This window comes from Chiloscyllium punctatum, chromosome 11 (assembly GCF_047496795.1).
Source record: "Chiloscyllium punctatum isolate Juve2018m chromosome 11, sChiPun1.3, whole genome shotgun sequence".
Taxonomy (NCBI): Eukaryota; Metazoa; Chordata; class Chondrichthyes; order Orectolobiformes; family Hemiscylliidae; genus Chiloscyllium; species Chiloscyllium punctatum.
In genome coordinates, this window is record NC_092749.1 from 42779665 (window position 1) to 42803050 (window position 23386).

General features: G+C 39.1%; 1 protein-coding gene across 4 annotated transcripts in view; it reads right to left on the reverse strand.

Moving 5' to 3' along the window:
* Positions 1-23386, reverse strand: part of LOC140482933 (echinoderm microtubule-associated protein-like 4) — a 290517-nt gene that overhangs the window by 22997 nt on the left and 244134 nt on the right. For all 4 annotated transcript variants that reach the window (XM_072580689.1, XM_072580688.1, XM_072580690.1 and 1 more), the window contains 2 exons: positions 16935-17023; positions 10152-10249 (listed from right to left, as the gene is read on the reverse strand). In XM_072580689.1, the coding sequence (XP_072436790.1) occupies positions 10152-10249; positions 16935-17023 (187 nt within the window). The remainder of the gene's footprint in view (positions 1-10151; positions 10250-16934; positions 17024-23386) is intronic.

The following is a 23386-nucleotide window of genomic DNA, read 5'->3' on the forward strand; positions in this document are numbered from 1 at the left end:
ATGGGCATCACGCTTTGAAGGAGGCAGGATGTTTTGACAGAGGGTTTATGCGATTTTGGGCTCCATAAAAGAAAGAGACTGAGTACAAAGCAGGACCCAACTAGATTACTGCATTCAGTTCTGGTCACCAGTATTTGGTGCGACTTGAAGCAATCACATGACCTCTGATGTAGTTATGTTGCACTGAGAGTCACGAAGGAAGCAGCTCAAAAACCAGCACACGAAATGTGGACTCTGATAGCTGTAGACAGCCATCTACTTTGCGGAACAGCAAAGAATAATTAGAACTTCAGTCTGCAACTTTGCACTGCTGAATGACTAAGTATGGCTGTGCATTTTTTCACTCCTTGATCAGCTGGAGAGGAAAGGGCACTGGAAATGGATCTTCTTCCAGTCTGAATGGCAAAATTAGCAGGTAACCACACAGTGTTAGACAGAAAAACCTGAAAAATTAGGAGTAGCAACTCTCATCAGTGCTGGGGAAAGGGGGTGACAAACTGCATTGTACCTTAGATCTCTCAGAAGAACTGAAAAGCCAGATTGAAGAAATCTTGAAAGGCTTGTAACCCACTTTGAATTACCCACAAATGTTTTTTAAGAATAGTATTTTTGAACAACAGAATTCAAACTGAGTGGAGTCTGCGGACCCAGAATACTGATCAGTGCACAACTGCACTAAGATATTTAGCTCAATCTTGCAAGTTTGAGCAATACAGAGATGATCTCATTAGAGATCAGACTGTCTTACGTACGGAAGGTCATGCCATCACAGCATATCTGCTGACATAAGAAAAACCTACTTAAAAAGCTATAAATGTACAGATGCTCAGTCTGTCAATTATCAGCTAGACAGTATGAATGGGAGAACGGATGAAGTTTGCATTGTGCTGAGACAAAGTCTTGGTATCACAAGCGTGCGACCACGGGGAAACGGAAGAAATATTTCCAGAAGGATCAGCAGAAAGATCAAGGCCAGACTACAAAATGTAACTAATGTAGAGATCACTATGTAAATTAAAGGAAACATATTCAGTATGGGAAAGGCAATTCCAAGAAAGTGAACCACTTGCACTTCAAGTGTTTTGCTGAAGATAGCTGTTGGAGAAATTTCAGATGATAATTCTGAAGAATCATGTCAAGTCATACCACACGTAGGAAATATTGGGCTGAAAGAGTCTACTGATAAATAGTTTCTGACTGTTAGACTGATAGCTACAGAAGGTGAAGGCTGCGGTGCTATTTGCAACATAATGTGCTTTTCAGACCTGTGTGAAATTGCTCAAGATGATGACCCAAAAATGAAACCATCACAGCTAACCAAGTTGAGAATTCAATGCAATACTAAGTAGGAAGAGACAATTCTAGATAATAATACTAAGCAAAATCCATTCACCTCAGTTGAAGGAGTTCAAAGCTTGTACAGTGGAACCCCCACATCAGCGGTTTTAGTTTCTGTGGTCTTAAGTTATCCACGGTTTACCACAGCCCGAAAATATTACACAGAACATTCCAGAAATAATTCCAGGGGTCTGCTGGGGAAGTAAATTTCCCATTTAAATAATAGGGTTTGCTACTATCCGCGGTATCTGTGATAGGTCTTGGAACGTACCACCCGCAGATATGGGGGATGCCTCTACTAGTAACCCAACATGTAGTAGAAAAGGTGTGCAGCATTTTATAATGCATAAAGCCATTTATTGTTAAACAGATCCGAAAACAAAATTACAAAGATGTATTCACATATTTTCATGATGATCGCCATCCTGAAGTAGATGAAAGTGGAAGACCAATTCAGCATAGGAACAAAAGAACATAAGAGACAGGAGCAGAAGCAGGCAATTTGGCCCATCGAACTGCTCCACCATTCAATAAGGTCATGGCTGATCTTTTCATGGACTCAACTCCACTTACCCACCCAATCACTATAACCCTTAATTCCTTTACTGTTCAAAAATCTAGAGATGATTGCAGGGAGATTTGACAGAAGTCTACAAGGTTATACAGATTTACGTAAGGTAAACAAATAAAAGCTGTTCCTATTTGCTAATTATGGAACAATAGGATGCAAATGAAGTCTCTGGGCACAAATGCAGGGGAGAATGTGAGTAACATTTTTTTTTACAAACGCAGTTTGAAGTAATGACTTGGAACATGGTAGAAGCAGAGATGATCAATGATTTCTAAAGGAAATTTGACAGGCACTGGAGGAAAATAAACCTTTAGCGGTCTGAGGCTCAGGTAGCAGAGTGAGGCTGACTGGACTGTTCCTTGTAGAACTGGCATGGAGTGGACATACAAACTTGCTTCCTTCTGTGCCATGACTCTATGGAACTTAGCATACTTCAAAAAGGACAGACAGTTTGGTAGAAAGGGACATTATTTGGCAGATAAAATTTAAAGAGGAAACCAAATTGATATTTTAGGGATAACAAGAAGAATGAATATAATCCTAAAGTTGCACGGGATAAAAAAGGAGATCAGGGATAGTAAGCACACATCTCATTGGAAGTTGGTAGGTCAGATTGTGAAAACGGTTAAAAGTTTTTTTTAAATGGGTAAAGAGTAGATGTGAAAGCAAGTTAGTTACGATAAACTTTCACAAAGCCTTGGTTCAGTCTCAACCAAAGTTGAGTGTGCGCAATTCTGGCATCACACTTTTTAAAAAAAAGTGAAGGCTTTACAGAAGGTGCAGAAAACACACTTTGTTTTGGGGGGGGGGGGGGAGAAGGGGAGAGGGAAAATACTGAGAGGAAATTTGATAGAGGAGCTCAACATCATGAGGTATATAGACAAAGCAGATGGAGAAGCTGTTCCCATTGACAGAATGGTTGAGAACTTGAGGGCACACATTTAGTGATTGGCAAAGAATCAAACAGAAGGAAAAGTTTTTACACAGCAAGTGATTAAGACTTGGAATGAAATGTTTGAAGTGATGAAGGTGGTAGAATCAATGCTGGATTTTAAAAGGCTGGCAAATATGCTCTAGGCAGGAAAGAAAATTGCAGGGCTACATGAAAAAAGGGTAAAGGACTGGGACTGACTAAATTTAATTGCAGAGATACTTGAAGGGTGCCAAGTGGCCGTCTTCTGTACTGTAACTATTCTATGCTTCTAATGACAAAAGTTTATATCTGAAGTTACAACTATTAACTGTAGCGGGAAAACCCTTTAAAATTAATTCAGGGAAATGATTGACATTACCACCTCTCAATCTTTGTAATAAAATGATGAGGACTCAGAAAACAGGTTTATCATAGTATTTCAGAAATAGCCAAATCGGTACCAAAAAATGCTATCAAGGAAAACAGACATTAAAACAAGCCAAACAAGCTAATCATGAAAAACAGACCCTGAATCAAAATCAGCTGAAGCACACTGCTCCAGCAAAAATATAAATATCTTTTCCCTGGCTGAACAGAATGGAAAATTACTGAAGAAAGCAAGACAAAGATGGACAACATTCTGGGTAGATATCAATCATGCATTAAATAAAGGACCCAGAATATAATGGGGTACCATGGTTTTAAAAGAAACTTTATAGGACATCTGGGAACTCTCAACTGTAGACAAAAGAAAATCCAACTAATTGAGAGGATATCTTGGGGGGGCGGGGGAAAGAGAGAGGAGAGGAAAGAGGAAAGTCCAATTAATCATTGGTTGCAGAATCCACTCTTCACGAACTAGCCATACCTATCATGTTTGTTTGAGCATAGGTGCCAAAATAATTGAGGTAGATATTGGCAAGAGTTTATTCACTGTAAGTAACATATCAATGAAGTGCTGACATTTTTACAGGAAGTATGCTCTTTTCACAAACTGTTCAATCTAAATATTTTCTGAAATCATTTATCTTTGCCAATTTTAAATCTGTAATCGTGTGTGTAACACGTTAAAACATGTTAAACTAATCCCATTAAGCACAACAATTTGAGCAAGTCATTAATTTGTCCTTATAATTCATGGGTTATTGGAACAATAGAATGAAGCATTTCAAAACAAAAAAGAAAATTGCTATGGAGCAAATAAAGAAAACAAAAGGCTTGTGCTAGAATCTGCATAACATTTTATACTTGAGACATTCCTGTAGGTTGTAGTTTAACTGTATTGACTCAGCATATCTTCACTTCCAAAGCAAAAATCATGAAAATCAAAGAATGACTTATTACATAAACGAGCCAAGTTTATATGCATGTTAATGCTCAAAATACATGCAAAGTTTGACAGTATAATACATTAATCTGAAAATCAAAATTATAGAATTCAAATACTTATGTAGTTTGTAAAATATTCATAAATGCTATATTAGCACATGATTTAGAATCCCTATTGCTGAGTCTGTGTAAAGTTAATATTTGGCAATTTCTTGTTTCGGTGTCAGACTTGACTTTTTATTTTGGTCTTAAAATATTTTTTCAGACTCTAAGCAAGGACTAAATAATGATGAAATGTACTCAGGAGAACATCTTTGATCAGAATGTCCTCGGATCAAGTAGGAAGATTTTGATTTGCTGTTGTCACATGTATCGACACAGTGAAAAAAAAGTGTTGCTTTGTATGCTATGCAGACAGATTGTACCATGCAAAGTACATCAAGGTAGCAGAATAGATTTACAGCTGCAAAGAGTGATCAAGATCAAAATTAACATTTGAGAGGTCCATTCAAGAATCTGATAACAGCAGGGAAGAAGCTATTCTTGAATCTGTTTGTACATATATTCAAACTTTTACGTCTTCTGCCCCATAGAAGAGGGTGGAAGAGAGTGTAACTGGGGTGGAAGGGGTCTTTGATTAACTTTGTTGCTTTCCCGAGGCAGCAGGAAGTATAGATGGAGTCAATGGATGGGAAGCTGGTTTGTGTGATGGACTGGGCTGTGTCCACAACTCTCTAGTTCTTGCCGCCTTGGGAAGAGCAGTTGCCACACCATGCTGTGATAGCATCCAGATAGGATGCTTTCTGTGGTACATCTATAAAAAGGTATTAGGTCAGGTGCTAGGGCATGAGCTATACTTAGTGAGCTAGATACCTATGGAGGAAATACTTGGAGGAGAGTGATTTTTACGATGTATTGTTTTGATTAGTAACAGTGAAGTGCAATGAACAATCCAATTTTGGCCAGAGAACACTATGGTGTGTTGAAATGGCAGGTAACCAGCAACTCAGGGTCATTTTTGAGGATAGAATGTAGGTGTTCCATAAAGCAGTCACCCAGTTTTGCGCTTCATCTCCCCAATGTAGAAGAGATTATATCATAAGCAGCCAATACAAAACATTAGATTGAGTGAAGTGCAGGTACAGCGCTGCTTCACTTGGACAGTGAGAACAGAGGAAGTAAACAGGCAGGTGTTATACCTTCTATGATTGAAAGGCAAGGTACTGTGGGGGTGTTGCAAGTCGAGGAGGAATGGACCAAGGTATCCTGCAAAAGGCTGACTTGTGGGGGAGGCATTGAATATATTGTGGCATCCTTCTGGCAGTGTCACAAAACATGGCTACTGATAATTTGCACATGGATGCTGGTGGGGTAATAAATGAGGACAAGGGGATACCACCACTATTGTAAGGGAAGAAGGGGATGAGGGCCGAGATGTGGGAGATGGGTAAGACTGAGGGCCCTGTCAACCACAGGGGTGCGGAATCCTTGGTTGAAGAAGAAGGTGGACATTTTGGAGGGCCCCTTGTTGAAGTTGGCATCATTGGAATGGTTGTGACAGAGACAGAGGAACTGGGAGAATGGAAGAGAGTTTTTTTTTAAAAACAGGAATCGGGATGAGAGGATGTATAGTTGAGGTAACTGCGAGAGTCAGTGGACATGTAACAACAGCCAGGACTGAAAATTGCATATGCTATATCCTTGACAAAGGAAGTACAAGGATAAACTTAGAACTTGAGTGGTCAGAAAGAATTTCTAGGTTTTGAAAAGCAAGACAAAATTAAAAGACTTTTTACCAAAGCTGTTCAATGAAGGAGAGTCAGCACAGATTGTCAAGGGCAAATTATGTCCATCTAATATGATTTAGGATTTTGAAGAGCTAACAGAGATGGTTGATTAGGGTGGTGCACAAGGACTTTCAAAAAGAATTTGATAAGGAGCAACATAACAGATTTGCGAGCAAGGTTAGTATCATTGGAACAAATGGAATACAGGAAGAACTAGCCATCTGGACACAGAACTGGCTCATAGGTAGAAGACGGAGGGTGGTGGTGGAGGGTTGTTTTTCAGACTGGAGGCCTGTGACCAGTGGAGTGCCACAAGGATCAGTGCTGGGTCCTCTACTTTTTGTCATTTACATAAATGATTTGGTTGCAAGCATAAGAGGTATAGTTAGTAAGTTTGCAGATGACACCAAAATCGGAGGTGCAGTGGACAACGAAGAGGGTTACCTCAGATTACAACTGGATCTTGACCAGATGGGCCAATGGGCTGAGAAGTGGCAGATGGAGTTTAATTCAGATAAATGCAAGGTGCTGCATTTTGGGAAAGCAAATCTTAGCACGGCTTATACACTTAATGGTAAGGTCCTACGGAGTGTTGCTGAACAAAGAGACCTTGGAGTACAGGTTCATAGCTCCTTGAAAGTGGAGTCATAGGTAGATAAGATAGTGAAGGTGGCGTTTGGTATGCTTTCCTTTATTGGTCAGAGTATTGAGTACAGGAGTTGGGAGGTCACGTTGTGGCTGTATAGGACATTGGTTAGGCCACAGTTGGAATATTGCGTGCAATTTTGGTCTCCTTCCTATTAGAAAGATATTGTGAAACTTGAGAGGGTTCAGAAAAGATTTAAGGATGTTGCCAGGGTTGGAGGATTTGAGCTATACAGAGAGGCTGAACAGGCTGGGGTTGTTTTCCCTGGAGCATTGGAGGCTGAGGGGTGACCTTATAGAGGTTTACAAAATTATGAGGGGCATGGATAAGGTAAATAGGCAAAGTCTTTTTCCTGGGGTTGGGGAGTCCAGAACTAGAGGATATAGGTTTAGGGTGAGGGGGGGGGGAAAAGATATAAAAGAGACCTAAGGGGCAACTTTTTCACATAGAGGGTGGTACGAATATGGAATGAGCTGCCAGAGGAAGTGGAGGAGGCTGGTACAATTGCAACATTTAAGAGGCATTTGGATGGGTATATGAATAGGAAGGATTTGGAGGGATATGGGCCAGGTGCTGGCAGGTGGGATTAGATTGGGTTGGGATATCTGGTCAGCATGGACGGGTTGGACCGAAGGATCTGTTTCCATGCTGTACATCTCTATGACTCTCTAAATGGGACAGTAGAAACATTGATACAGAATTGTCTGAGTAGCCAAAAACAAGAGAGCAGTAGAAAATCAAATAAAACCCAAAATGCTAGATGTACCCAGCATGTCAGATAGCATCTGTGAAGAGAAACACGGCTAATCTTTCAGGTTGTGTCACCACTCAGCAGACCACTTGAATGATTGTATACCTTCTTCCAGTCTGAAAAACAGGGGGCGCAGCATGGATCATTGTTAGAACCCATGGCAGCCTAAATTTGGATGCACTGGGCACAATTTGTAGAAGACACAAACTTGGGAGTTCGTAAACTTTGAGGAGGCTTCTGATAAACTTCAAGAAAACAGACAAGGTGGTGGAACAGATGGATGAATTTCTGATAAAATTTAATGTGGAGAAATGTGAAGTGATTCATTTTAACGGGAAAAATGAGAATACAATATGAAAGAAAAAGCAGAATTCGAAGTGGGGTGCAGGGTAGAGGACCTGGGAGAAAGTGTGCTCGAACCATTGAAGGTGACAAGCCAGGTTGAGAAAGCAAATGGGATCCTGAGTTTTATATGTAGGATCATAGAGTACAAAAGCTATCAAAAAAACTGTGCAAAGACTGATTTAGGCACAACATTAAGTGTGATGCTGCTCCTTTAACAAGCTTTTGTTGTCCTTGGCTTTTTTTTCTCCCCTCAGAGAGGTCATAAAAGACACAGACTCTAAAAAGTCTAAGTTTGAAGGGTTTTAGGGCCAATTTGATTGTAGCTAACAGATACTGCCTCAGGCAAAGGTTTTTAAGTTTAAAATAAAACTTGTACAATGAAAGGGGAGTGGCCAGTTCTCCCAGTTCAGCTTTCCTATGGTTTGATTTGGTTTTGGTAGTCTGGCTATTTACTGAAAGCAGTCAGGTAGCTTTGAAGCTCCTGGACCCAAAGAAGCAGGTCTATGCTAGTCCTCTCTCTCTAACATCTCTCCTGTAAGACCCTGTGTTTGATTTTACCTTTTGTGCCAGGGATGTTTATGGGGATTGTTGCAAGTATTTGGAACATCATCATTAGGTTGGGTTTTCGGATAGGTTGTTATTCTATATTCTGTTCTCTTTTGTTTATTTCATTCAGTAATCTTGTAAATAAATTCTGCCTTGTTTAAAACTAAATGGTTTGATCAGTTGCATCTCTCCTGGAATATCCATGTTACATCTGCTTAAAACAGCTAGCAAAGTTAGAGTCGGGGCTATTTTTTGAAATGTTTTGAGAGAGTCTGACATGGTCCACAACAAAAGGTGCAAAATAATTCATGACAATGGTTTCAGAAATGAGGCACTTCAATTACTTGGATTGATTCAAGAAGCTGGACATGTTCTCCTGGGGGATGATTGTGGAAATTTGACAGACATGTTCAAAACCATGAGGGGTTGAGAGAGCAGGAATGAAGAAACTTACTATTGGCAAAAAGGGACAGATATATGGTGATTGACAAAGTATGTGGAAAATCCTTTTTTAAAACACAAATGGTTAAGATCCAGAATGCACTGTTGTAGTAAGGGGCATATACAACTGACAATGCAATTGGACAATTAGATTAGATTAGATTACTTAACAGTGTGGAAACAAGCCCTTCGGCCTAACAAGTCCACACCGACCCTCCGAAGAGCAACCCACCCAGACCCATTCATTTACCCTTTCACCTGACACTACGGGCAATTTAGCATGGCCAATTCACTTAACCTGCACATTTTTGGACTGTGGGAGGAAACTGGAGCACCCGGAGACTGAAGAGAAAAAAAATTGCAGGACTGACGGAAACAGGGGAGGGTAATGGGAGGTTAAAGTAGTTCTTAATGAGAGACAGAACAAACATGAAGGGCCTTCTTGCTGTAATCATCAGCACTATTGGGATAAAGCATGGGGAAATTAGACTGATAAGACTGCAGGAGCAAATTACCATAGATGCTGGAATCTTATCAGAAAACAAATGCTAGAGATCATAGTGGGTCAGGCAGCATCCATGGAGAGAGAGCAAGCGAGTGTTACAAGTCTAGATGACTCTTTATCAGCTCTGATGAAGAGTAAACTAGATTTGAAATGTTAGCTTGCTGTCTCTCCATGGATGCTGTCTGACCCGCTGTGGTCTCCAGCATTTGTTGTTTTCTAATAAGATTGCAGGCGAGAGTATCAACCTGGATTCATTGGGCTGAATGCCTTCCTTCTGTGCTGTAATTACTTTATGACTTCTCTTGCATTAAAAAACAACTTCACAGCACCTCACAAATCAATTATTCAACATTGAAAAGGTGCATCCTAAAAAGGATCAGTTGTGTTTTCTTTCCTCAACAGTTTCCACTGCTGTCACCAGTAAGCATAACCAAGTGTTTGCAGCCAATAGTAAACGCATGTCTAAAAGATTAAAATACACATCATAGGGACGTTTATGTTCTTGTCTAAACATTACAATGTATGTTATTTACATTTGATAACTGTACATTTAATTTTCTCAACAACACTCTATGTTAGTTCATCATTTGGAGGCTAAAATTAAAGGTGCAATATTAAAACTATATTGGATTTTTCAAAGCTTTTTTGATCATTGACGCTTTTTCAACATCAACAATTTGGAAATAATTTGTAAGAAAAACCGATCAACACAGGAACATAAATTAGAGCAACGCATTTAAATGCGAGCTATATTTGTGTTCCTGATTCAGTTGAATCATTAGGGGGGAGAAATATATATGCAAATATTCTACAATGATTGTTTTGGAACTCAACAGTTAAGGAGAACATTAAAAAAGAAGCCTATTTTGTGAAAGCATATGCCTTTACAGAACAAGCCCACAGAAAATATCAATAATAATCAACCATACGTTTCTCATTAATTTCGACTCATTAAAGTTTTTTTTAATTACTCACTCACAGTGCATTTTCCTTGTCTGCTGTATTTTCTGCCATTTTCAGCTACTGTGTAGATGTAAATAAAATTGTCATGGGACCCCACTGCCAAGTAATTACCATCTGTAAATAATATATAAAGTGTTAACTATACGAATAATAACCATGCTGTTTCAGCACATCAAGTTTCTTGGTAATATCTAAAACTTTCTTGAACATTTGGTCAGGAGTAGTTTAAACAACATATCATGCAATTTACTGAAATTATTATATTAGCAATCTCCAGCCCTCTAATAAAGTCACACACACACACACTTCTGTTATGAGTAGCTTGCTATAATTCAATCTCAGGCACAAGCTGTCTCATAACTGGCACTAATGCTCTCTGAGCACAGGTTGCGTGAGTGACTATGACAAATGTGCTCTCTCAGGAAACTGAAACCTTAATTATTCAATTAGCTGAAGCCTAAAAAAAGGGCAGAGTAACATTAAGCCTGTTCTAAATAAAAAAAAGGGGCTGATCAAATCATAATTTCAAAGATCAGCACTCTTTTAAGAAATAAAAAAATCATAAAATTGGAAACAGTTAACAAGTCAGGAAGCATCTGTTCAGAGAGAAACAAAAGGCAATGTTTCAATTCATGTTTCATCAGGTCATTAGCCTCAATTTTGATTATTGCCAACCTTAAAGCTGCACTGGAGATGTTTGTGGCAAGAGCTTTTCCTTTGTCATCTTGCCAATCTGGAACATTTGGGTCTAAATAATTTGTTCATTATATAAAGATACTGAATGGCCATTTCAAAGGACAGTTACGAGTCAACTGCATTGGAGTAGTTCTGGAGTCAAGTGTAGGTCAAACCAGGAAAGAATTATAGATTTACTTCCTGAAAGAATATTAGTGAACCAATGGGTTTTTAGAAAAATTCATAATAGTGGTTATGGTCACCATTATTGAGACAAGCTTTATATTCCAAATTATTAATTGAAGTCAAATTCCACCAGCTGTAATGGTGGGATTTATACTTCCATCTTCAGAGCATTAGCCTGGACTTCAGGATTATTGGTCTAATGACAATGTCACTATGTCAACTTCTTTGCTAAAATAAGTTTGGAATTAGTTAATGAAATTAAAATATGAAATGATACAGTAAAGTAAACATCCCCAAGGACCAACTCAGCAGAGAGGCAAGCTACCTAAGAAGCAAAATCATCTATCAGTACTTTTTAAAGCTCTAGATAATTAGAGCAAAAATGATTTTTTTTTGGAAGAAGTTGATATACTTCACGTACAGTAATATAAAATCTTCCTGGTAACAAATGGTACATGTACCAGTGACCTGGAGATGCCGGTATTGATCTGGGGTGTACAAAGTTAAAAATCACACAACACCAGGTTATAGTCTAACAGGTTTATTTGGAAGCACTAGCTTTCAGAGCGCTGCTTCTTCATTAGGTGGTTAAACCTGTTGGACTATAATCCTGTTGTGTGATTTTTAACTACGTGTACCAGGAAAGCCTAGAAACTGACAAAGAATGGGCATTCTCCTAAATAACTTACATAGCTCAAAAATAATTCTGAATATAAGCCTAACGACACAAAGACAAGGAGTTAAAATCAACGAGGTAAAATGAAGGGCTTTGGCCTGAAACGTCGATTTCGAAGCTCCTTGGATGCTGCCTGAACTGCTGTGCTCTTCCAGCACCACTAATCCAGAATCTGGTTTCCAGCATCTGCAGTCATTGTTTTTACCACAAAGACAAGGAGCTAGAGTAAAACTGCAGCAGAGGATTGAGGCAGGTTATAAATTAAGCTAAGGTTTAGCCAACTTCCAATTTTATTATAGGGATAAAAAAATGCAATCAAATGCTGAACTTAGAAGATATTTGACAGAAATGAAAGTTCAAAATACATTTTTTTCGAGCAGGATCTGGGAGTATGCTTCCCCAAGAAAGGAATAATTGCTTGTTCACAGTTGATGTTTATTTTCTGGACTTCAAGCCATCCATAATCTAACATCAAATTTACAATTCTTTTGTACGATTTGCAGATATTTTCAAGTGTGAAAATTAAAGTCTCTGTATGGGCTTCAATGCAATTGGATGGCATTCTATTTCATCAAAAGTCGAACCCAAATACACAACACTTTAAAGTTGCAAGTATAATTACTCCAACAAGTAATGACTTTTATATTTAGAAGACAAAACTCTCTCATTATCACATAAATAAAAAATCTGATGCAAGCATAGAATGGCTTGAACTGTGGAAATATTGACCATACAAGCCATCCAATGAATATCATTATTTGGTGCCATTCTCCCTGCCTTTTCCTTGTACTCTTGCACATTACATGTATTCAATTAATCATCTAATATCCCCTCGAATGCCTCAGCTGAATCTGCTTCCACCATATGTCTTGCCCCAAACACGCCGTTGTGTGAAAAAGCTTTTTCTCACATTTTTTCTGTTTTTGCAAATCACTTAAAAATCTGTGCTTTCTCATTCTAGATCCTTTTACAAGCAGGTACAGTTTCTTCCTGTCTATTAACTTTCATACAATATATAAAATAATACACAATTTATGTAATGCAACCTATAAACTGCCAGACGTTATTTAAATCTGATTCCAGCCAGGTTGACTGTGTGCTCAAGGACTTGCCCTCAGGTATCTGACAGTTAACATTTGATCGTCCCTAACTGACAAATTTTCCATGGTAATACCTCTATCGATCCAAATATTTGCCAATGAATTAGCACCCCTTCTCATACAGTATAAATGATAGTTTTCTCTTTGAATTGATATTCTCGTGAATTGTCCTGATGAGTCCAAGGAAAAAGACTTGAATGAAACGTGGGAAATCACAACAGTTCAGGCAGTAAGGAGAGCTCAAGGTCATGGTGTGCTCCTCCTGCTCTCTGTCGGAAATCAGGTACAGTTCCGGTGCCTGGGACCAGAATACATCAGAAGTGTCTCCAGACGCAGCTCCTGGAAGCCCAAGTTTCAAAGCTGGATAGCTTACGATACTGTGGAGCATCCGTAGGGCTCAAAATGTCATGGACAGCACGTATAGAGAAGTGGTCATCTCAAAGACTAAGATTCTATAAACATGGAGGGGATGAATGACTACCAAACAATGAGAGAGGACAAGGCAGCCACTTATTTGTAAAACAAGTATACACTTTGGATATCATTATTTCCTCTCAGAGAAAAGTAGCAACAACCAAATTATTGGAAGCATGCCTAACTCTGCTGCACAGCAAAGGATGAATAAGAGTGGCTATGGTAATATGGAATTCATTCATAAGGGCAACAGACAGATGTTTCTGTGGCCACAAACAAGGCACTAGGTTGGCATGTTGCCAACCAGATGCAAGGATCAAGGATGTCTGGAGCAGCTATTGGACATTGTGGACTAGGAGTGTGAAAAACTAGTGGTCGTGGTACACACAGATACTAATGGCATAGGTTAACAATGGGATGACGTTCTAAAAGCAGAATATAGTTAGTCAGGAATCAAGTTAAAAAGTAGGACCTCAATGTAATGATCTCGGGATTCCTACCAATGCCATGTGCTGGTCAGAGTGGAAAGAATGGATATATCAGATGAATAAATGACTGGAGAGATGGTGCAAGGGTGAAAGCATTTGAACTGGCTCTGTGGGAGGAAGGGTCGACTTTAAACTAAAATGGCAATGGTGGTGGTGGTGGTGGAAACCTACACAAGGCTATAGAGAAAAGGGAAACAATGACAAAAACTAAAGACAGATCGGGAAATAAGAAGTTATGGAGAGAGAATTAAAGGCAAAAATCAAACAGGGCCACAGTGCAAAATAATGAGAAAGGGTATAAGAACCCATAACAGACCAGGCCTTAATGCATGGTGTATTCATAATAAAGTGGAGAAATTAGTCACACAGATAGATATAAATAGGTATGATATAGTTGGGATTTTGGAGGCATAACAGCAGAGTGAACAGCAATGAGGACTGAAGATCCAAGGGTATACAGATTTTAGAAAGGACAAAGAAGAAAATGAGATAGAGTAGCATTGCTGGTTAATGAGTTTTAACACAACAGAGGAAGTGGAATCTGTATGGGCAGAGCTTAAAAACATCAAAGGAATATAGTAGTCAGGATTGTATAATGACCCTTCAATTGAAGTGGTAACATTGGAGAAGGTATTACATAAGAAACAAGAGACGCAAGCAAGAAAGGCACATTATGGGCGACTGTAATCTGCATATAGATAGGTCAAATCAAACCTGTTCCAATGTGGCACTTAGGCGGTTGGCACAGGATAGCGCCACATATGAACAACTCCGGTTTCTGCATGAATGCCGAAAGAATCAAACCTGTAACAATTCTATGGAACACGACTTCCTAGAGTGTATATGATATGGCTTTCTGGATCAATACATTGAGAAAACAACCAGTGAACAGGCCATCCTAGATTAGGTACTGTTGTATGAAAAAGGAATAATTGGCAATCTAGCTGTGCCAGTCCCCTTGGGGGAGAGTGACCATAATATGGCAGAATTCTTCTTTAAGATGGAGAGTGGTGTAGTTGATTAGGGTCCTGAGTCTAAATAGCGAAACTATGATATTATGATGCATGAGCTGGTTATGATAAATTGGGGAGCATTATTTAAAAGGATGACAGTGGATAGGCAAGCATTTAAAGTGTGTATGGAGAAACCACAACAATTGTTCATTCCTGACTGGCACAAAAATAAAGTGGGAAAGGTGGTCTGACCATGCCTAAAAAGGAAAATTAGAGATAGTACTAGATCTAAGTAAGGAGTGTACAAATTGGCTGAAGAAAACAGCAGACCTGAAGATTGGCAGCAATTTAGATTTCAGCAAAAGAGGACAAAGGGATTGATCAAGGAGGAGAAAGTAAGAGTACGAGAGTAAGCTTACAGGGACCAGAAACTTTTATATACAGTTTGCACATGAAGAGAAAAAGATTAATGAAGATAAATGTGGGTCCCTTATAGTCGGAATCATTTTGGTTGTCTTCATAGAGGAGAACACAATTAATATTGCAAAAATATTGGGGAACAGAGTGTCTAGTGAGAGATAGGAACTGAAGGAACTCAGTATTAGTAGATACATGTTGTTGGGAAATTGATGGAATTAAAGGCTGACGAATCCCCAGGGCCCTTTAATCTACATCCCTGAGTAGATAAGTAAGTGGCACTCAAAACTGCAGTATTATTTGTGGTTATCGTTCAAGATTCTATAGACTCCAGAACAGTCCCTATGGATTGCTGGATATTTGATCTAACCTCACTATTCAGAAAAGGAGGAAAAGAGAAATTAGGGAATTATAGGTGTTGAACTGGACATTCTTGTAGGGAAAATGCAAGAGTCCATTATAAAAGTCTTAATAATATAGCACTTGGAAAACATTGACAGGATTAGACAGTGTCAGCATGGATTTACGAAAGGGAAATCATGCTTGCCAAATCAATTGGAATTTTTTGAGGATGTACCTAGTAGAGTTAATTTTAAAAAAGCTAGTGGGTGTGTTTTATTTGGTCTATTTACTTTATATCTCATATATAAAAGTTCCATATAAGAGATGTGTAAGTAAAATTAAACCACTTGGAATTGTGGGTACTGACACATCGGAAGCTGGTTATGGACAAGCAAACAAAGAGTGGGACTAAATATATGCCTTTTTCTGAGTGGCAGTCGGTGACAAGTGGAGTGCCACAGGGATCAGTGTGTATGCCCTAGCTATTCACAATTTATATATAAATGATTTAGATGAGGGAATTAAAGTAAAGTCTCTAAGGTTACACAAAGCTGGTTTGGAACGTGAACTGTGAGGAGGATACAGAGATGCTTCAGTGTGTTTTGGACAAGTTGAATAAAAGGGATGAATGCATGAAAGATGAAGTATAACGTGGATAAATGTGAGATTCTCCACTTTGGAAGCAAAAATACAAAGGCAGATCATCTAAACAGTGATAGATTGGAAAAGGAGGAGATGCAACTAGACTTCAGTATCTTGTACTTCAGACACTGAAAGTAAGCAAGCAGCAGATGGTGAATGGTACGCTGACATTCAGTGAGGGATTTGAGTGCAGGAGCAGAGATGTCTAGCTGTAACTGTACAGGCCTTCTTGAGTATTGTGTGCAATTCTGATATCTAAACAAAGATATTCTTGTAATGGAGGGAGTGTAACAAAGGTTTACCAGATTGTTCCTGGGACAGCAGGAGAGATTAGATCGGTTAGGGTATAGTCATTGTAGTTTAGAAGCTTGGTGGGGGGGGACTATCATAGAAATCTATAAAATTCTAATAGGAGGGGAAAGGCCTTTTTCTGTGCCATAGTTCTTAATGACTAGAGAGGGTAAATGTATGAAGGGTCTTCTTGATGACTGGGAAATCCAGAACTAGGGTTGCAGTCTCAGGATATGGCAATGAGTCATTGGATACTGAGATGAGGAGAGATTTCTTCACCCAGTGGCGAGCCTGTGGAATCGTATGCCATAGAAAGAGGTTGAGACAAAAACATTGAATGTTTTCGAGGAGGAGTAAGATATAGTTCTTAGGGGAAAGGGATCAAAGGGTATGGGGACAAAGTGGGAACAGGATGAGTTGAGTGATTAGTCGTGATCATTATTAATAATGGAATGAATTTGAAGGACCAAATGGCCTACTTCTACTCCTATTTTCTATGTATCTATAATCAGAAGCTTTTCATTAGCAAACAAATTTTGCTCATGATACCAGTAAAACATTTTAAATGTTGTTATATTACAGTAATTGGAACAAGTGTGAAACAAATTCAATTACCTGGAGAATATCGCATCACTGAGAGCTGTTCATTCCCATCAGTGTGTATTGAAACCAGGTCTTTAGTCTCAGCATCTAGAACAAACCACCTGTTGTGCAAGAAATATTAATAAATCAAGCTCATCTATAATTATGCAATTCCTTACTATATTGCAGTATTCATCAATAAGCGTCATATTTACTTGACAAAGTCTTCTTCAGTCCACTAATCATTTAAAACATTTCCTTTTTTCAACTATTTCATTCTGCTTAATACTTGCTCACATATAGCTGTGCTATGTTAATATTCTAAATAAATGACAGAAGCCTCGCCTAAAAGTGAAGAGAGATGCTTGTCTTATGTTAATTGTGAAGAGAATTTGATCTAAAAATACTGAGTTAAAAATCATACAACACCAGGTTATAGTCCAACAGGTTTATTTGGAAGCACTAGCTTTTGGAGCGGAGCTCCTTCATCAAGTAGCTGTGGAGCACGACCTTAAGACACAGCATTTACAGCAAAAGATTAGTGTCATGCAACTGATATTTTATATATTGAACAAACCTAAATTGCTGTTAAGTCTTTCATCTTTTAGAATGGGTTGCAGTTTCGGTTCATTAATATAGAAATCCCAGAACTTCTTCTAAGTCACATTCTCAAGACAACTTTAGGTTTTATAAAAAAAAGTGACATCTCAGCTCAGACAATGCATTAAAGGCGATGGGTTAGAGTCTGTCTGTATCCCAATCTTGGGTCAGACTGGTTCTATTTCCAAAGTGGAATTCATAAAATATTACATGGATTGACAGCCTGCAGATTGTGCGCTTTTTGAGAAAACTAGAATATATCTGCATATATAATGTTCAAATTCACCCCACTGACTGATGTGTGTGTGTGTGTGTGTGTGTGTGTGTGTGTGTGTGTGTGTGTGTGTGTGTGTAGGTGTACATGAGAGGGGGACAGGGAAGGAGGGGGGAGCAGGGAAAAGGGGGGGGGAACAGGGCGGGGGAGCAGAGAGAGGGGGTGCAAGCGGGGAGGACACGAGCAGGGTGGTGTGGGGGAGGGGCATGAGAGAGAATGACAGCGAGAGGGCGGGCCAGAGAGCAAGAGGGCGAGAGAGAATGAGTGTGACACTGTGAGAAAGAGTGAGAATAGTGTAGTGGGGTCACCTGTACAGTGACATGAACCCCATTTGAGGCGATCCTCGTTGGTACCAAAATGGGCTATCTGCCTCTGCTCTACTACTGTGTTTGTTGTGTATCCTGAAGTCCACCCTGGAGGACAGTCACCCAAAGATCCGAGGCTCAATGTCCCTGACTGCCGAAGTGTTCCCTGACTGGGAAGGAACACCCCTGACTGACAATTGTTGCGCGGTGTCCATTCATCTGTTTATTTAGTGTTTGCCTAGTCTCACCAATGTACCATGCCTCAAGGCATCCTTGCCTGCAGCTTATGAGATAGACAACATTGGCTGAGTCACATGAGTACCTGCTGTGTACACATTGTGTGGTGTCCCACGTGTAATAGTGGTATCCATGTCGACAGTCTGACACATCTTGCAGTGGTTGCCATGACAGGGTTGTACAGTGTTGTGGTTGATGTTGTCCTGAAGGCTGGGCAGTTTGCTGCAAACAACGGTCTAGTTAAGGCTTGACGGTTGTTTAGAGGCAAGAACTGAAGGCACAGGGAAAGTCTTGGCAAGGTGCTTATCCTCATCGATAATGTGTTGCAGGTTGCGAAGAACGTGGTGTGGTTTCTCTGTTCTGGGAAGTACTGGACAATGAAGGGTACCCAATTAGTTGCATCCCATGGTGACTGAGGAGTTGAGTATCGTTCCCTGCTCTTACAAGGGCATCCTTGAGCACCTTCAGGTGTCTATCATGTTCCTCCTCATCTGAAAAGATCCTGTGTATGTGTAGGGCTTGGTTGTTTTACTATGTTGAGGGTGGAAGCCAGAGAAGTGTAGCATCATGAGGTTATTAGTGGGTTTGCTGTAGAGTGAAGTACTGAGGTGCCCATCCTTGATGGAGATGAGTGCCCAAAAATGTGACACATACTAAAGAGTAGTCCATGGTAAGTCTGATAGTGAGAGAAAACTTGTTGATATCATTGTGTAGTTGTTTCAGTGACTTCTCACCATGGGTCCAGAGGAAGACAATGTCATCAATATATCTGGTGTATAATGCTGGTTGGAGGTCCCGTGCAGCAAATAAGTCTTATTCAAACTTGTGCATGAAAAAGTTGGCATATTGGGGTACAAATTTGGTCCCACCGCTGTTCTGTGCGTCTGGATGAAGACTTAGCTGTCAAAGATGCAAATGTTGTGGTCAAGGATGAAGCGGATGAGTTGTAGGATGGTGCTCGGAGATTGGCAGTTGTTATTGAGTACCAAGGCTATTGCAGTCATGCCATCATTGTGGGAGATGCTGGTGTAGAGTACTGAAACGTCCATTGTGACAGGAATGTCCCTGGTTCAATTAGTCGTGGGTACAGAGTTGCTGAAAGAAATCTGTATTGTCGTGACCTAAATTTGGGGGGGGGGGGGAAATGCCACTGTATAATGGCTTTCAAGATGCCCTTGACATAGCTAGAGAGGTCGGAATGCATTACTTGAGTACCAGCGAAAGAATGTAATATGGAGGTGCATGCTTCGAAAATGGATGCACCATTTTAGATAAACTTTAGAATGGATCAACTGTGTAAAGGCATATATTAGAAAATCATGATGCTCCCATTGACTGAATTGCAAAGTTCTGCAATAGTATGACAAATTTCAATGTTTTTCTTGACTATGACTGCAAAGCTCTTACCTTTATTAAATGGTACAAGAAAACAATAAAAACAGTGTCTGAAAATTGGATGCCTTTGAAACATTTCTCAATAGTTAATGAGATCTTAATTTCTGATTCCCACCCTACTGCCATGTGCAAGCATTGAAATAACAACAGCAGAATTAAACTCATGAGCAAAGTATATAAAATGTAGAATGGCACAAGTTGAAAGTAGCTTTTGAAAATGCCAAAGTCATCTTCAAAAAATCTAAGGCACCTCTAAATGGACAGTTATAAGAATACTTTTACACCTAGATAAGTAGCTTCAGTCTAACCGTATAAAAACAACAGGACATCATCAAGGACATGTCCTGGCCTGACTAAGTAGAAGACATGCAAAACAGGTTAGCAGATGCATTTTGCAAGTCTTGGATATGATATTGCAGATACTACATCTTCAATGCAGCATTGAATCAAGTTTAAAAATACAAAGTGAAAATGCTGGGCATGTTCAGCTAGCTCAGCAATACCTGTTAACAGAGCTAACAGCTGGCAAGCTTTCCACAATAGCACAGATATACACTTACGTTCTTCTCCCCATCTGCCCCCAACCTCACCTATCACTTATTTAAAATTTACACATTTTCAATTGCCAATTTTCAATTAAACAGCAAGAACTGAAACACTGAATTGAATTTTCCCATTTTGACTAAATGTCATTGTCAAGGAATTTATGGAGGTTCCCTGCCATGGCTACTTTTCTCATGCAATCTTCTGCTGCTCACCTCATTAATTATCGACCTATACTCCACAAGTTAAAACATGCGACAGCAAAGGCAGAAGTATTCACTGCTAGTGGGATCTTGCACTGTTCACACAGTTGGCATTGTATTTAAAATCCAGCTGCTTACCACTTCAAAAACCTGTAAGGCAGAAACTATCCTTCATACCCTGCTGCTCCAACACTTTGGGAAAGGATGTCTTCCAGAAGGGAAGCTGCCAGCCTACAACAGTGATGAGAGCATGAAGACACTGGTAGGCAAGGTGGTGAACAGGAGGATCACCTTCTTTCCTGTGGATTGGCAAAAGAGGTCACCTCACCAGTCACAGCCAGCAGCTAGGTCATAGCTGACCACCTGGGTCAGTGCTAATATGTGCAGCAGGAGAAATGCCCAGCAGTGGCAGAAGATTAATAATGATCTTCTGCACTCCACAAGGGTAAATGCTACTAACTTTTCTCTGCTTCTTCACAGTTGTGCTAACATTGCCAAGATTGTTAGACTACAACTCTAACCACCTTATATAGCATCTCCACTTTTATCAAGGTCGTCATATGGTCCCTCAAATCTGCTCTGCCATTTAATAAGATCATGGTTGATATTTGATTTCAATCCACACCCTAACCAATTTTCATTATCGCTTGATTTTCTAAGAATTTAAGCACTCCTGAATATACTCTATGACTGAAGGATCCATGACCCTCTGGGTAGACAACTATAAAGATCAATGACACAGTGTGAAAACCATTTCTCATTATCTGAGTTTTAAAAGATTTACCCCTTTCAGTTTAAAATATTCGAGAAATTCGAGGCCCTCGAGTGAGAAGAATACAATGTATCTACCCCGTCAGAACCTCTCTCAGTTTATCCCTAGGTTCTGCACAAGTTTGAGTATGCCTTCTGCATTCTGTGAAGGCAAATCAAGATAGTTGTTTATTTCTGCCATTTCCTTATTCTTGATCACAATTCATTTGATCTTAGCCTCTAAGGGATCACTGTTTGACTTAGTCTACTCTCTTCCTTTTTGCATATTTTTAAAAGCTCTTAAATTTATGTTTCCTACTATTTACTTTAATTTTCTATTTTTTTCACTTATCAGTTATGTAGTCCTTCATTGCTGTTTGTAAAATTTGTTCAATCCTCAGGCTAACTACACAATATTATAAGCACCCACCTTTCACATAATACTATCCATAACTATCCATAACTTATTTTGCTTTTCTTCCTTCCTCACAGCTTCGTTAACCATGAAAGTACGTATTAACAGACAAAACCAGCTCTAAACACTCTTTAAAGATTTCCATGTAAAAGGATATAATCATTGATCAGGACCACAAAAACCTTTTCACTGTTCAGAATCTTTAGAATGCAATGACCCTACCCCTAATCATTTGGTAATAGAGAAATTGAACATTGTTGAAACAACACAAAACTTTTCATCTTGTATTCATCAGGACAGGGACTTCGATTGTTCAGCAAGCACACATATTTTGAACACAGTCAGTATGTGACCATGCTAAGAATTACAAGAAAAGCAATTAAAGATTATGAGTCGGGCACATATTGTGTTCCTTATGCACTTGATATTTAAATGCAGGGATCTGTCCTCTGTAGAAAAAAGGAATATGTTCAGACATTGCTCAATGTCTGGATTGCGTGAAAGTGTGGGAGAACAGCTCCCTGGTGTATTTGTCATATTAACAACGTGACCAGAGTCAACTTAACAACCAATCAGCACCCTTTTTTCATGCTTTAATTCACTGTTTGAAATTTTGCTTTCTTGCATCTCTCTTAATGAGTGCAAGACAAAAAGCTTCACAAGTGTTTCTCTTTTTTTCAGCAAAACTCTTATTTCTATCTTGATGCACTTCACCTGCATCTTTTTGGAAATCTTATAAAATGTAACCAAAAGAGCCAAAATGTAGCATTAAATGAGAATGAGACTACAAATATCATTAATTTTCTAGCAACTTGTGGCAAAACATTAGATAAGTTAGAAGTATTGCTCTTCAGGTTAATGTTAGAATATATTTTGCCTAATCATTCTAATCCTTCTCAACATGAGACAGTCTGGACAAATAGTTTTATATTTAAGTACACTGCAGATCTGAATAAGTGGAAATAACTATGAAATATTTTCCCCATGATATCCATAATATGATCTAGCTGTAAAAAAATTGAACAGTGCATGACACACTTGGACAGACAGGAAACATTTGTATCAAGTCTTGCTCATAGACCTCAACTTATCAGAGCAAGGCACAGATTTCGTATGATATACTCTTTGATGCTCGAACTATTGAGATAACCCATTGGCAATGCTTTGTTTTTAGCTAAGGTACAATATTTCAACAAATTTCACCCACCTCTGAATTCTCAACAGCAGTAAAATAACTACACAGTCATTTTACAATGCTCTGAAAATGAACTGTTGAAATTCAGGAAATGACGAGCCCTGTTCAGTGTTTCTATCTCGACCACAAACTGAATCATCCATCACTATGTGGATATTCTTTAATATATGGCTTGTCAGAATCACAAATGCCAAACCACATGAAACACATGGAGCAGCACTACCCTGCATTTGAAGTTCTTTGTGGCTATATGACTGAGACAAAAAAAAAGCCACGATTTCCCATATGTCAATTTATTGGATGCAAAATGGTCCAAAACTGTTTTTCTCTGTGGAGAGATTTCATTTTCTTCCATTTTCCTTTGGAAGGGTTTAAAATAAGTAAATAATCTGAGTACAGATAACAGCTTCCTGAAAATGGAGTCAATGAGAACTTTGAAAAATTACTCCTTTGAGCTGCAACAGTTTATAGGAGTACTGGCTTTCATATTTTAATTCTAAATTTAGTCAATTATGTCTTTTATTCTTGCTGACTGTGGGTCTAGTGGAGAAAGAAATAATAGGGAATG